This window comes from Acipenser ruthenus, chromosome 4, assembly GCF_902713425.1.
Source record: "Acipenser ruthenus chromosome 4, fAciRut3.2 maternal haplotype, whole genome shotgun sequence".
In the NCBI taxonomy this organism is placed as follows: domain Eukaryota; kingdom Metazoa; phylum Chordata; class Actinopteri; order Acipenseriformes; family Acipenseridae; genus Acipenser; species Acipenser ruthenus.
In genome coordinates this window covers 72,227,167-72,242,390 of record NC_081192.1, presented here as the reverse complement: position 1 = coordinate 72,242,390, position 15,224 = coordinate 72,227,167, and the positions used below count along the sequence as shown (strand labels likewise).

The 15,224-nt window shown below is 38.1% G+C and overlaps 1 protein-coding gene across 6 annotated transcripts in view; it reads left to right on the top strand.

Annotated features, from left to right (window-relative positions):
* LOC117400494 (adhesion G protein-coupled receptor B1) overlaps positions 1-15,224 on the top strand; it is a 102,501-nt gene that overhangs the window by 73,409 nt on the left and 13,868 nt on the right. For 4 of the 6 annotated variants that reach the window (XM_059022730.1, XM_059022727.1, XM_059022726.1 and 1 more), the window contains 7 exons: positions 1,860-1,962; positions 3,180-3,330; positions 4,958-5,027; positions 5,831-5,897; positions 6,248-6,333; positions 8,949-9,047; positions 13,230-13,401. In XM_059022730.1, coding sequence (XP_058878713.1) covers positions 1,860-1,962; positions 3,180-3,330; positions 4,958-5,027; positions 5,831-5,897; positions 6,248-6,333; positions 8,949-9,047; positions 13,230-13,401 — 748 coding nt within the window. The remainder of the gene's footprint in view (positions 1-1,859; positions 1,963-3,179; positions 3,331-4,957; positions 5,028-5,830; positions 5,898-6,247; positions 6,334-8,948; positions 9,048-13,229; positions 13,402-15,224) is intronic. The other 2 variants (XM_059022729.1, XM_059022728.1) reach the window with 1 other exon arrangement.

The window sequence follows — 15,224 nt, the reverse complement described above, 5'->3', positions numbered from 1 at the left end:
TCATTAAAATCGTCATAATGAATACAATATTGTACATTTCCGGTAACTCAGTTATTATTTTTAGAAATCAATTTTTTTATTGTGACTTCTGTTCGACACGATATTATCGAGTTATTGTAAATCGTCCCAACCCTAGTTTGTATAGTTTGTATTGTGATACAAGACCAAAAGTCCAACATAGCACATTGTAGAAAAACATTATCATTCAGCAATTAAATCTAAAAAAATAAATCTGGGTTTTCACAAAATAAATATTTATTTTGCCAGCTAAATGAGCCCCCGCCCATTGAAGCGTTTGATTTGGCATTGTATGCTGCAGAGCTGCCCTTACACTCCGAGAGCCAATGTCTCCGCTTCCCCTCCTCCTCTGCATACAATGCCAAAACAATGTACACATTTTAAAACTTTTAAGAATGTGTTTGTTAACATTTATGTATTAGGCTAAATCAGAACTTTTTTTATACATGATTTACATTAAATCCGTGTAAAATACGAGTGATTTTTTTTTTCACCCTATATATGGAAGCCGCATTTCGGCTCTGTTCACTCCAGTTTCACCGACACTCACCACTGACATAATATCCCTAGAGTGATATTCAGTGGCTCATTTGAAAGGTAACAACTTCGACTAATTAGCTGTCGTTTATGTATTTATTAGAATATGTCTATCCATTAAATTTTTTTTTTTTTAAAGTTTACATTTTTACAGAACTGCCTCTTTAGTCATAGTTGTGCCCCCCTTACTGACTCTCCGCACCCGCCCCCCCCCCCCCCCCCCCCCCCCCCAAGGGGGCACGTCCCACACATTGCACACCACTGATTTAGACCGCCTGAGTTTCTCAGGCAAATAGATGCAAGTCGAGGTATCAGTTAGCATCCTGTGTTAACCAGTTCTTTTGCATGTGTTTGTTGTGGATTTTATTCTGGATTGCATAATTATTGAATTTAAATTATTGCTGGACCGCATCGTAAAGCAAGATAGCGAATTGCTTGCTGTATCCCCTGGGATGCACTTGCTAGTGCTGTGAACTGCAGTGAGAAAAAAAAATCAAACAACTCTCAAATGCTTATTGTGTGTCTGGCCCCAAGAGATCGTTTTAAATAAAGAAATACAGTAAATATGTTAGTTATCTTGGACTGAGTAGAAACAAATCTTCAAGTCTAAATCAATTTTTCAAAGATGTCTTTAGAGACACTTCACATATACATACTCAGGTCTAAGTGAATCATATAACTAGGCTACATCATACATCATACAAACACTGATCTGCCCTGAAGGTGACTACTCAACTGTCAAGAGATAGTTCTGTGAACAGGAGAAAGAAGGTCACTTCTGTATCAAGAATGCATGAATTGATAATGATGGTTGACCGTAGTATTTTCCTTCATATTAGTATCTTGATGGCGTTAACAAGCTGGAAACACAGTCTTTTGATATTATTCTGTAATGAGAACATTCTGTTGTATAAAGCTGGTGAACTTTTTTGTTACACATTGCCTTGGATCATTCTTCAAATGCATACTATCGCTTTTTAAATTCTAACTAGGATTGGCATTAAAAAAATCAATATTTAAATATAAATAATTCTTCCTCCCTTTTCTCCGTTTCTAGTTCTACTATTTATTTGTTCTTCTGTAATGATGTTTCATGTATACTCATCTCACTTGGATAGATAGTCTTGTGATCCACAGTCTGCATCCCTTTTTTCTTAAGCATTTCACTTCAGCTGACAGCTTTTAGTGATCCCTTACTTGTCAGTGCGTTGCTTTCTGGAACAGTTTGTTGGTTGGCACTTTCATCAAGTTTTTCTCAAACATCTCGTAAAAGTTTTTTTTATTCTTTTTTTGTTTTTATTCAGGTACATTCGATCAGAGCGATCCGTCATCCTAATCAACTTCTGCCTGTCAATCATCTCCTCTAATGCCCTCATTCTGATTGGACAAACACAGACCAGGAACAAGGTACAGGAAGTGATGGAGATCATGTAAAGCTTCTGAGTTACATTTCCCAGAGTATAGGAAATGTGCCCAGCATTGGGTTTTATTCATAGCACTTGTATAAAAACTAGAGCTGTCAATTAATCACAATTAACTTCTGCGATTAACGTGTTCATTTTTTATTTCCTGCGGCACCATTTTAATACACTCGAGTGCATGCCAGGATTAAATGAGTGAAGTCATCGTTTGAATATAAAATTAGTCACGGAACCGCATTATGTAGCAAAGCACTCAGACTGAATGACTGGGAAGTTTATTTTTAAAAAACTTTCTAACGGTTCATTGGAGAGAAAGATGGTTACTTGTCAAAGTGAGTTCCAGTATCACAGAAATACACTTTCTAGTAGTTCTTCTGGTGCAGACAACAACAAATGAAACCCGTCAGTTTCGACAGAGTACTCTTTTAGAAATTCAGGATCGCTGCAAACCCATGAATCAAGCCAAGTACGATACTATAACCAGTGCTGTTGCAAAGTGGATCGCTACCGAATGCAGACCTGTTAACATTGTAGCGTTGTTTTATTTCAATAACCAAGTTTATTTTAAATGATATGATTTACAATTATGGAGCATATAACCATTACTCGGTGAATGTTTTGTTTTATTTAGGCAATTTCAAGTTATTAATAAAATATAATTTAAAATTATTATTATTATTTAAAACAGCAATGAAAAACATCAGTATGTGAGTAAAGGAAATTGTAAAGGAAACTGATTTGAACATATAAAATGCAGTAAGGTGAGTAATAAACTGACTCCATTGTGATTTAGCAGTTGGTTCAAACAACTTAACAACAAATGGTTGATTGTAAATAATTATAAAATTATGACAAGAGACCAACAAATAGAATCCAGAAATAGGAAAACAGGGCTTTCATGCTGGGTTATCTTTTGAATAATAATAATAATAATAATAATAATAATAATAATAATAATAATAATAATAATATGGATGCAGTAATTGTATCAATTAAATATGCGATTAAAACCAAGATTAACTGAGATTAACTGAATTAGGGCTGGCAAGACAGCCCTAATTAAAACCCCTGATGTTCTTTAAAAGAATGTAGACAGTACTTTGGTTTAATGAATACTACAGTGTAACTGGATTATCCCAGTGTCTGTTTTCATGCATGTGCAGCTGGCTAACACATGCTGATGTCCTATGTATGATCTCTCAGGTGGTCTGCACCCTGGTGGCAGCATTCCTGCACTTCTTCTTCTTGTCTTCGTTCTGCTGGGTGTTGACGGAGGCCTGGCAGTCCTACATGGCCGTCACAGGCCGGCTGCGCAATCGCATCATCCGCAAACGCTTCCTGTGCCTGGGCTGGGGTGAGTCTGTCCTCAATTAAACATGCATTGCAGGCAGAATGCATTACGTTATTTCAGGAACTTTACCGTAAAGTCTTTGATTGGCTTTGAGACTCAGCGGTCAGAGGAGGTGTGCATTCTGTATCGATGGATAACAGCTCATCTTGATATTTCCATCCCAGTCAGTCAGGATACATTATTACAGACAGAACACATGCACATAGCATCATGACTACCATCATGTTTCTGGATCTCAAGCCAATTGACCCAACATTTCCGGTCAACAAACTCCAATCTACAACACCTTTGAAAACCCCTGGAGAGCTCCAGCAGTCTATATTCAGCCATCCCAATTGCATCATTAAGGTGGCTGCCTTTCCTTTTGTAGGGTTATCACTAAAGCATTGCTATATATTCTGTACCTATCTTTTATGATTGCTGTCAGTGTGCAACCTGCAAGCCCAATTAAACAAAATGAGTTAGCCTTGAACTTTTGATATTTCATTCTAAACTCAAAACTGCAGCCCACTATAGCAAAAGTTGTTTCGGCAAAAGAGGTTTAACATCCTCTGGAGTTATAAATCCAAACATGCTACATCACAATGGCTGCAGGTCACAATTACTTAAAAAAAAACCTTGCGCTGATATGAAGCCAAAGGTATTTATTCAGGGTGGTAAGGAGTTACTTTCACAGGGTAACTCAGCCGCCTGTTTTGTTTATTTTGTTAACAGTCCCATTTTGCTAATGTGAAGATACAGTCTACCCCACTTAAGTGTACATCCCAACAAAGTGTATTAAATTTCCAGAAAAATTGGGTTAAAAGGGCATTTTTGACCATTTACTGTACAATTAAGTAAAATACATTATAAACTAATTAATTGTTGGCCTGAATTAAGTTAAGTCTCAAAGAAACGATAAATACTTAGGACTATATCAAAATGTATTTTGTTACCAATACAGTAATATTTTATAATAAGAACTGGGATCGCAGAGCACTAACCCTCTTAAGTGTGTACTCTGTTTTAAGTGTATAAGTGTAGAAAAATAGGTTATGCACCTAAGCGGGTGAGACTGTACTGTCATATCAACAGCTAGTTAAGCCACTGTGGTAAACATCTGCTGAACTGAAACCTTGTCTACCAAACTGTGTTCCAAATCTTGGAAAGCACAGTGTACCCGATGCTTGTAATTCCCAGTAATTCTTTTTGCAGAGAGATGGAAACAACAGCATTTTCAGTCAGCATATCAGCACTGTAGTGTGCGCGGGTGGGGAAGAGTATTCTGATGGGTAAACCATTCAAATGCCAGGCTAGACAGGGGGTAATAAAGAAAAAAATCTCCATCTCACACCATCTCACGTACCTGACAGCCACAAGTGAAAAGGAATACAGGAGAACGGGGTGTAATTTAACTAACAACTCCCAGCAGCTGCCCAGCCTCCCTTTCTCCCAATATTCTTGCCACAGGTATGCTCTCCAGGTCTCCTAATTATATACCTTGTGTCTTGAACACAAGACAATACAAATAAAACAGCTTTTTTCTCCAGCTGTAAAAGAACTTCATCGGAGAGTACAGGGGTTTTAGCCGTTTTATGTTTCTTAATGTACAGGTTCCATTTTTAACAGTAGTGCACCATGTTTTTTTCAGGTTTGCCTGCTCTAGTAGTAGCTGTGTCTGTGGGGTTCACCAAAGCCAAAGGATATGGCACCATAAACTAGTGAGTATTCACCATTGAAGTATTCCCTCTGTGTGCAGTCTGTTGGAAAGACCATGTTCTTAGGACATCTTTTAAACATTAAAATAGAGGGATGATTTTTTTTCAAGTGCACTGCCTTTAATCTGAATTCCAAAGCAATTTTCTCACAAATTAAAAATTGGAGGCTAATTTGTGTCTATCAGTGGTGTTGTGTCACCGATACATAGCAAATTTCTCCTGTTGATTGAAGTCCCATTTTACTAAGGGTGTCCAATTGATGAAGTGATAGATTGTGCTTATTAACGATAAACAGCGCTGAGCTCCTGTAATTGGGTGGAGCTACTTCTTAGCCTAGTATATATATATTTTTTCATTTGACTAATTGAATGGTTGGTAGGCTTCACAGCTCTTCCATTACTGTATCTCTCTCATTCCCCCTCTCCCTCCAATTCCTTGCTGTGTAGCTGCTGTCTCTCTTCTCTCTCTTCCTCCCTCCTCTCGCTCTAGTTACAGTAACACACTGCTTCTCTCCTCCCTTGCCTTGCAGCTTCTCTCTCTGTATCTATCTGCTGTATCTTTCATTATCCTTCTCCTCTTCCTCTCTCTCTCCCCTCTCTCAGGCTACACTAACCCACACTTTCTCTCCTCCCTTACCTTTTAGCGTCTGTCTCTCTCTCTGCCTCTCCCCTCTCTCCTCTATCACAGGCTCCACTAACTCACATTTTCTCTCCTCCCTTGTAGCTTCTGTCTCTACCTCTCCCTCCCTTCTCTCCTCTCTCACAGGCTACACTAACTCATGCTTTCTCTCCTCCCTTGCTGTGTAGTTGCTGGCTCTCTCTGGAAGGAGGTCTCCTCTACGCCTTTGTAGGACCGGCGGCCGCGGTTGTTCTGGTATTTTACTTCAATTCAAAATCATTAATATTCCAAGACACAACACCCTCCCAGTTAGGACAATCATGGCTAAGCAAAGGTTCTTTCAAAACACAGCTAACATGAACAAAACAGGAACACTAATATCAGAAGTCATACTATCACTAGCAACACAAGCCAATGGTATTTAATTGTAATAACAAATACAAATAGTAGCCTGACATCATGTGTAGATGCTCAGGACTCCACAGACCTCATAGTAAATGAGTACAATTGGCAAAATGCTGTACTACTACTGTGGAAAGGTGACTGTGCCTTGTTTAAACTGTGAATTGTGATGTTTCACTGTGTCTTATTTCTGTCTTTAACAGGTGAACATGGTTATTGGGATTCTGGTTTTTAACAAACTTGTATCCAAAGATGGGATAACAGATAAGAAACTGAAGGAGCGGGCAGGGTATGCTTAATCAATACATACCATCCATTAGTGGACCCATAACCAGCCAGTCAGCAGTGTTGCGGCTTCAGTGTCACTGTCATGAAGAGTCAATAGTCACGACTGAAACTAAATCTAAACTCATATAGCAAGGGTTAGAGCTGAGAGACTGGAGGCACAGTGGCTCTAGACACTGATGATTCAAACTGAGTACTGGGAGGGAGGGAAAGTGTCCCAGTGGTTAGAGCTGAGGGACTGGGAGGCAATATGGCTCTAGATAGTAGAGTTTACAACTGAGGACTGAGAGGGAGGGAAACAGTGTGTCTCACTGGTTAGAGCTAAGGAGCTACAGGAGAAAGCTCTTAGTGCCCATGGGGCTAGGATACCAATCATTAGGAGAGTCCCCTGCAGTATTGAAGCTTTGCCAGGTGCCGTCTCATTGAAACATCCAAACCATTGTATAACAAAAGCATCTTGAAAAATAGAAACTGCAGTGCAAAGTCGGCCCCTTCACTGCAATCCAAAAGAACATTCCCAGTGAAATTGGAAGCAGTATTAAGGCCTGGGAGTGAGTTAAGTGACTGCCGGTTATTGATCCAAATAAGCCAAGTCTGTGCTCACCCATTGCATTAGTCTGTATTATTTTGTATTGCTTATATACGTTGCTAAAGCTTTTCTTTTTGTTTGTGATATAAATACATGTATGTATTTTTTTTTACATTTTTATTTATGTATTTACTTTTTATTGTGAATAACCAAAACTGCCATGATGGGAAACATCTCTTGCTATGATACAATCTATTTATCGTCGATTGAAACAATGCACAGGTACCATGTGGCTTGCTCAGTGTCACGATGGAGCACAAAATGTTTCCACGGGGTGAGCCTTGACCCAGAAGTATACTGGTAATGTTTCCCACCATAGCCGCTGTATCCCTTAGCAATTGGTTTCTACATCTGTTGCACCCAGATGCTGTTTAACTTGCTTTGCAGTGTGATACAGTTTAACTGCCATTCTGAGAAATATAATTTGTTGTATAAAACTTTTGTGTTGAAATTCTGCAGCATCCCCTTACCAAAATAAGGACTCTCACCCTCAGCTTCTTGATATACAAAATTCGATCTTTTTGGTCATTCCTTTCTTTTTTTCCTCTTAAAAAAACCTCTTGGGGCCCACCAAAAAAGCTAAATAAAAATAATAATAATAATAAAATAACATGGAGCAGGCTTGCAGATAGATAGATAGATAGATAGATAGATAGATAGATAGATAGTAAACAATATGCACATCTGTTATCTCAGTAAGAAAAAAATCAAATACCCAACAGATTTATTAAGTGTTATTAGCAAAACAAGGAGTGTTTTAATGTGGGGTTGTGAAACGTTGCACAAATGTGACCCCACAAACAATAGTATCTTTAAAGTAGTTATAAAGCATTTGTAAATGCTGTTGTTACAGTTCACACAACTGGCTCTACAATGCCCTTATTCATACATTTTGCATAATGTATTAAGCATATACAAAAGATTGATACATTATTTTAATGTTGGAGAGGGGGGCAGGATGGGGTGATGATAGAGTTGTGGGGTATGTGACCTCACTTTGACTGCAGTAAACATCTTGTGGAGATGTGCAATAAATTCAGATTGCATGCTAGAATCACTTAAACCATGGGTCCTCACTTTGGGTTCTTAAAGCCATTTCAGACAAACTGCTTTACATTAAGACCCTTTTTAAGCAATCTGTATTTATTTTATCAAGCAAAGGGTGGTTCATAATGATTAAATTCTCAGCTGACTTTTGGCATGCTCCTTTTAAAACAAACAATGTTGATTTCTTTAATTGTGCGCTAATACTCAGCTCTGCATTGGCCTAGAACCAGTGCTTTTCGGCCAGTGTGGGGATGAGTAATGGTGCAACACCCAAAGCAGTAGTGCTTTGATCTGAAAACAAAGGTACTGCTATATACAGTCTGCAGCATCCATAAATAATTATAGCTTATTATAAAATATCTAGGTAACTTACATTCTATGTCTCGGCTGATTCTTGTAAGTTTGCAAATTAACAGTAGATGCCATTAGTGTGTTTTTTTTTTTTCTTGTTCTCAATTTTGCATGGCCTTGTTTTATACAGTATTCATTATGGTAATGCCAAACCCATCCATTTAAAATTTGGACCTAAAATCCCAGGTGGAAAGAGCTTTGCATGACCATAATATTTAGAAAGCAAATAATAAAACAGGTTAAAGGTGCTCTAAAGTGCGCTCGTTGTTACCAACTTTGAAAAATGACATCAAGTGTTTGTATCCCCACAACCTATCCTGTCAGATCCACTCCTGTCCCTAAAATTCCAAATAGTGGCGCATCTACAAGCATCTAGGGATATAAACTATGTAGTGGGCCAGTTCATTAATGGAACCCCACAGTTGACTTGCCACTGTGCCTGAATGTAATGCCTGTCTCACCAATCCAGCTAGCTAACCAGCTAACCTCCCTTCCAAACAAGACCTGCTCCCTCCCTTGAGGTGTGAGATGGCAAACCTGAGTAGGGGCCCTTGTGGTGGAAGGGGATACTGCAACAGCTATGTTTGTGCAGGCCGGCTCTTTGTGTTTCAGTGTGTTGATTTGAATTGCAGTCAGATGACAGTTCCCCTGTACAGTATGACGCTCAAATGTGCCAAGTGCGGAATAGTCTCGTCGGCTGACGTTTCCTCCACAGCCACCAGTAACGCCATGTTAGTTCTGCTAATTATTTTCAATTATTATTATTATTTCATTATTAAATTCCTGTCTTTACTACCTTTTTCTCCACTTTGTTATTTTTGATTTCCCTTTTAGTTTTTTTCACTAACATGCTTTTCTGCAAGGCAGAGATATGTATGTAAATTCTTTTGAACTATGACTTAATCTGATTAACGATAGTCTCCACACTGTCCCTACATGGGAGGCAAACTCAGTTGTACTGCAATGAATAAAGAGTGTAAACAGCAGAGTAGCAGGTTAGACTACAGATTAACACTGCACTGAATATGGCTGCACAGCATTTGGTGTTCAATATAAATACTTATTTAAATGGGAAAAGACAGGGTGCTGTACGATACATGTTGATATCCACTCCAGGAGAGGTCAGCTAAATTTAATTTGCTGTCATTCAATCCATTTTAGTGTCTGCTATACATTAAAATTGAAGTGTGCCTTTTGTACCTGTAAGTTCTAAGGGTTTAGTTACTTCACTCTCTTTGCAGTTGAACTGCAGTTGTTGTTCCTCTGAGACACTTCTCAGTGATATTTGACAGATTTTTTGATTGAAGATTTCTTGATTTGACAGATTTTTGGATTGCATGCTGCTTTTTCAGTGCTGGAGTGAGGAAGTCTTATACAGTAGCCTAGTCAATATCCCTAATCTAAGGCAAGAAAGAGAATAAATTGATGAAGTGTGGATTAATTCATTGGTAATGCATAAACACGCTGTGACGCTACTTGTAGCTAATGAAAAAGTCTTGGTGGTGGCAGCCAATGCAGATAACCTAATAAAAGGGAATGACACTCTCAAAGCTTTCTAACATGTCCACAACTCTAAACAGCTGTATAGAGGTACGCAAAGCAACTTAGAAAAATAATTTACAAATGTTTGTCTTACTGCTTGGCTGTGACAGAGGGTCTCATCACCTCTCTCTGCCATTACTGGCAGTTAAGGACTTCTGTCCCCTTAGATATTTATCTTTTTTATATATATATATTTTTTTTTTTATTGAAATGATAATCAGTATTCTTAGGTAAGCCCCGGACTTAAGTACCAACTTCAGCCGAACTGCACGATTTGAAATCTCAGGTTGCTAGGATAGGGTCTGCCTGCCCTTGCATGCATCGGTGTCATCTAGGATGAATAAACTCAATGGCCTATCGGTTTTAGACATGTTTTATTTTCGTACTTTCAGACTCCATTAAAACATCGTTAATAAAATGTATACTGCAATGGTTGTATCCAGTAAATAAAATATCAAGACTGATCTGGTTGTGAGCCAGTGCTCGGTTGCAAAATCATTTCGGCATTTTGCATATGTTATTTATTTATAAATTTCTGGTAATTTTACTATAATAATATTAAATAAAAAAAATACAAATACATATTTTAAGTATTAAAATATCAACCAACTCTGAAAAACATCCACAAAGTATATATTATTTTTTTTTTTGGGCTACAACATATATTGTTACTTGTCACTAGAAAAACGCAAACCCTTGTGTTATTCTCCTCCTATGATAAAGTGGCAGTATTTGAATGACAGGTTACTTCTGTTGTGGCAAGTAAATGCAAATCCTTATTTAGTTCCTTAGTCAGTAGTAAGTCATCATCTTCTGCTGACTTTTTGAAAGTGGACAACTGTGAATGTGACACAGGGCCCACATAAGACATCAATAAAAAACATTTACTATTAAATATGTTTTTAAAACCTCATTAGAAACACACGTATAGCAATCTGAAACTTAACAATACTATGAACTTTCACTGCTAGTAATGAGCAGTGAAGTGTACATTTTTTGTAGCCGTGAGCAGACCTAATAAATTAAGTTTATGGTGTAACAATTCATAAAAATGATATTCAAGCTGCACGGATGTGGAAGGTTAATTTTACAAGTAGAATTAAAACTTGTTTTGACCTCTAGTGAAAGAGATGGAATGTCACTTTTGCAGATTTTTTATGATTTATTTGAAATTATTTAATTACTGTTTACAAACAAACAGCATTTCGTTTTTTTTTTCTTTTTTACATTCAAATCTTAATTAAAAAACCAAACTGCAGCCACTTTCACGGAGGCATAGAAACATTACATAACAACAAATCCCTGTCATAAAGCACTGGCTGTACACAGAATAATGAATGGCATTCCACTCTGATTGGAGAGGTCATTCATAAGTAATTGAATAAGCAATGCCCTCTACACAGAGTCAGAGGCATTCCAAATAGATTGTTCATTATTGTCAATGTAAACCATTTCTGTGGGTGAGAGAGAGAGCAGGCTTGGGCTTTGGGCTTAACTCATAATTAACCAATCAACCAATAATTAACCATAGCAGGAATCCCAAGGTTCACAATAAACAAACCTGCACCGAGGCATTAGACATTTCAGCAACCCATGTGACCATGCTGATTTTGTGAATGTTTATCAACAATGTTTTTTTGTTTTTTTTTTCTTTAAAGAAAACCCAGAGAGCACTGACATTCTAGCGGAATTAATATTTTACAGTGCTTTAGAATATTACTGTAGTTTACGATTATGGAGAATAAATATTTGTAATGAATAGCAACATTTATTGAAATAAAAACAAATGCCAATAAGTGTTTATTGAGATCATTGCAGGATTTTACAATTTCCTCAAAATTAGTACTGTATAAGGTTTTAATCAAATACAAGTTAATGCATCAAAGTTGACTTCACTAAAGACAGCTTGTTGAGGTGAGGAGCCCCTTTGTCACAGCCAAGCAGTAAGACAAACATTTGTTTCCATTCACAGCTGAATATATGGTTTAGTACTTGCATGAAGGTCGTCTGTTTTTCTAAGAAGCACACCCTATTTCCTTTTAAACTTTAACTTGGTTGATTTGTTAGAATGGTCACTCGGGACTGCAGCTCCTGTTACCTTCCTATCATTCACGCCACTACACTCCCCCCACGGCCCGTCCCTGCTGCTTCCAAGCACAATCATTCAGATGGCATCAGTGTAACAGATAGTAAATACTTCTCGTTTAGCTAAAACCTTTAGTCAATTCCCTTTGCTTCAACTAAAACCTGTAAAACAGCCTTTAAAAGTTTAGTCATATTCTGCAAAAAAGCTTCACTTTCCTGAATGTTATACCATGCCAAATAGTATAAAATGCTGCAGTTCATGTACATGGAACTGTGTATGCACAAGGGGTCCCCAGTAATCTCAGTTGGTTTTGAAAAATAATTCTAATCTCTTTTGCAGTAAATCTCATTATGGCAAGACTGTCAAATAAATTTAAATTAGAAAAAGATCCCCATGTAAAATATTAATAAATTCCCGGCTTTCAATTCTGAGTCTGCAATGAGTGCACAGTAATGCTTATAAATTGCAATGGAGTGCTATAATGAAGGCATATTATTGTGCCTTCAATCTTAGTGAATGCAAAGTTGTCCAGGATCTTGCTGTATAAATACAAGGTCGCTGAATTACTAAGGACAAATTAAGCGGTGTGTTCCCTGAGAACAAGAAGCTGCATCTCAGAGGTCTTACCAGTATAAACGTCTGAAACAATAAGTTCATAAATCATCACGAACCGTTGCTGTCTTTCTTCACCTTTTTGTTTGCATTTTCTGTTTTCTCACACTTTGTACTGCATTATTGTGATATTTCTGAGGTGTTAAACAGAAAGGAGGATCCTGCACAAGGGGTATTTTCAGGAGATATAAACTAGTGAACAATTATAAGTGTTCATGTCACTGTGATGTATGAAAGACATCAACTTAAAAGGCAGCCAGATTTTTTGAATGTACAGTATACATTAACAAATTCACACTAAATAATATTTACTTTTAAGATATACTATATGTATATACAATATAGTATATTTGCTTTAATGCATACCTTTTTAGCAAACTGTTCAGTTTGAACCCACAGACTCACCAGTCTTGTAGTGACCAAAGATGCAGAACCTTAGCACAGCTTGTGAACTTCTACCATGTGACATAATCTGCATGACTTCAAATGCATATGCTGGTCTTTGTACTACAGACTGTTGCATAAACACAGTGGGTAATCAAGATCCTTGATGCTGGATTACAAGCTTGGAGTATTTTACAATCAGGAGTGTAGGTTTGCCCTTTCTGTGGAGGCACTCCTGGCTCTGCGCTGTCATGGCTAACAAGGTTGCTGTTCCCCTCCTGTCCTGCAGGGCGTCGCTGTGGAGCTCCTGCGTGGTCCTGCCCCTGCTGGCTCTCACATGGATGTCCGCAGTGCTGGCCATCACAGACCGGCGCTCGGCCCTCTTTCAGATCCTTTTTGCTGTCTTCGACTCACTCGAGGGCTTTGTCATTGTCATGGTGCACTGTATCCTGCGCAGAGAGGTGAGGGGACAACACTGGGGCAGCAGTGTGGAGTAGTGGTTAGGGCTGTGGACTCTTGACCAGAGGGTTGTGGGTTCAATCCCAGGTGGGACACTGCTGCTGTACCCTTGAGCAAGGTACTTTACCTAGATTGCTCCAGTAAAAACCCAACTGTAAAAATGGGTAATTGTATGTAAAAATAATGTGATATCTTGTAACAATTGTAAGTCACCCTGGATAAGGGCGTCTGCTGAGAAATAAATAATAATAATGGAAGGGAGGGTATAAACAGATTTAGCTGAATATTTTGAACAGTTGTTACTGGTGGTTAGAAACAAGGGACTGTGTGTAGCTAGATTTTTAAGACAACGGTGTGTAGGGAAAATGCATCCAATTTGGGCCGATAACTTGCGAGTATATTGGTTCTCCAGGTCACTATTCACTGAAAGTATGATTTAAGAAATGACATTGTGATTGCAGTTGGTGCTAATCAGCAATTACAGTATGGTTATCCTTTTTATGACTAAACAAACTAATCCTCCACTTCAGTAAGTGATATCCATGATTCCTACAGCCAGAATTAGTAGGGCACTGTGGCATTGTGCCCTGCCCACTTGTGTGTTATGTGTTGTGTTGCGTGTGGTGTGTTAATTTTGGTGTATAGGTATTGGTGATCAGGATATAAATGGGTCTGTGTAGCACGAGTGATTTAAAATATATAGTTGTATTTAGGCAGGGGGATTGCATAAACACTTCACATGCAGATAAAGTATGTAATAGCATGTGTGCATGTGATTGCACAAATTAGTTCACATGCTGGGATTCAAGTGAACAATTAATTAGTAATTGAATCCTGGCACAACACTATATATAGATGCACGTTTTACTCAGTCGGGGTTGTGTGTTTGGTGAGTGGAGAACGGGTGTGGAGAGGAGAAATAAAAAGAGAAAGAAATAACAATTGCTACGACGCACCCACATGGTACTTGTTTGTCTGTTCGTCCGCTGTTTTGTCTGTCTGTTCGTGTTTTGAGTGTTTTGTTTTGTTTAACCTTGTATTTTACAATAAAACACTGAGCGCCACAGCATCTCAGTTTCGCCCACAGTAGCTGTGTGTGTTGCATTCATCCCTGGCTTGACATCACCCCTACAGCCAGCCTGTTCACAGGCACTTACCCTGGGGTTTGCCAAGCTGGTCAGTTTGCTTGTTTTTGGTGCACGGCACATGTTTAAAATGCAGGGTAGATCCTTAGTTGATCTAACAGGGCTGGTCGCTTTGATGATTCATCTGTAGCACATGGCCACTTTCAACCTTCATTCTGCAATGCGATGTTATCACACTGGGGCGCAATGCTTCTTATTAACTGTTATTTATTTAGCCATCCATATGGCACAAGCAGGGAGGAAAGCTGTCATTCACTGTAACTGACAGATTGAAAGCTATATCAGGAACTACACTAAAATGCATATATTCTTTGTATATTTTATACTGGCTATATAAAAACCCATGGCTATATAAATAGCATTATATATAAGATTTGAAAAAGGAAAACTGCTGTGAACCAAAAGGTCCAAAATCAAAAAGAAAAAGGCAATGTAGGTACACATAAATGTGAATAATTGATAAAAAAAAGAAATTATAATCAGGATGTTTCTGACTACAAGTCCTTCTTCAGCTGGTTTGGGAAAAAGCAGTGTTGTAAAACAAGTTGTCTTTCAAAAGAAAAGTTCCAGAGGATGATGACATGATAACTTCAGAATAGAATGTTAATTAAAAAGGTTCCAAAGTGCCTAATTTGAAAATGAATTTGTGTTATTTTTGCTTCCTGGCAGCATTTGTCCCA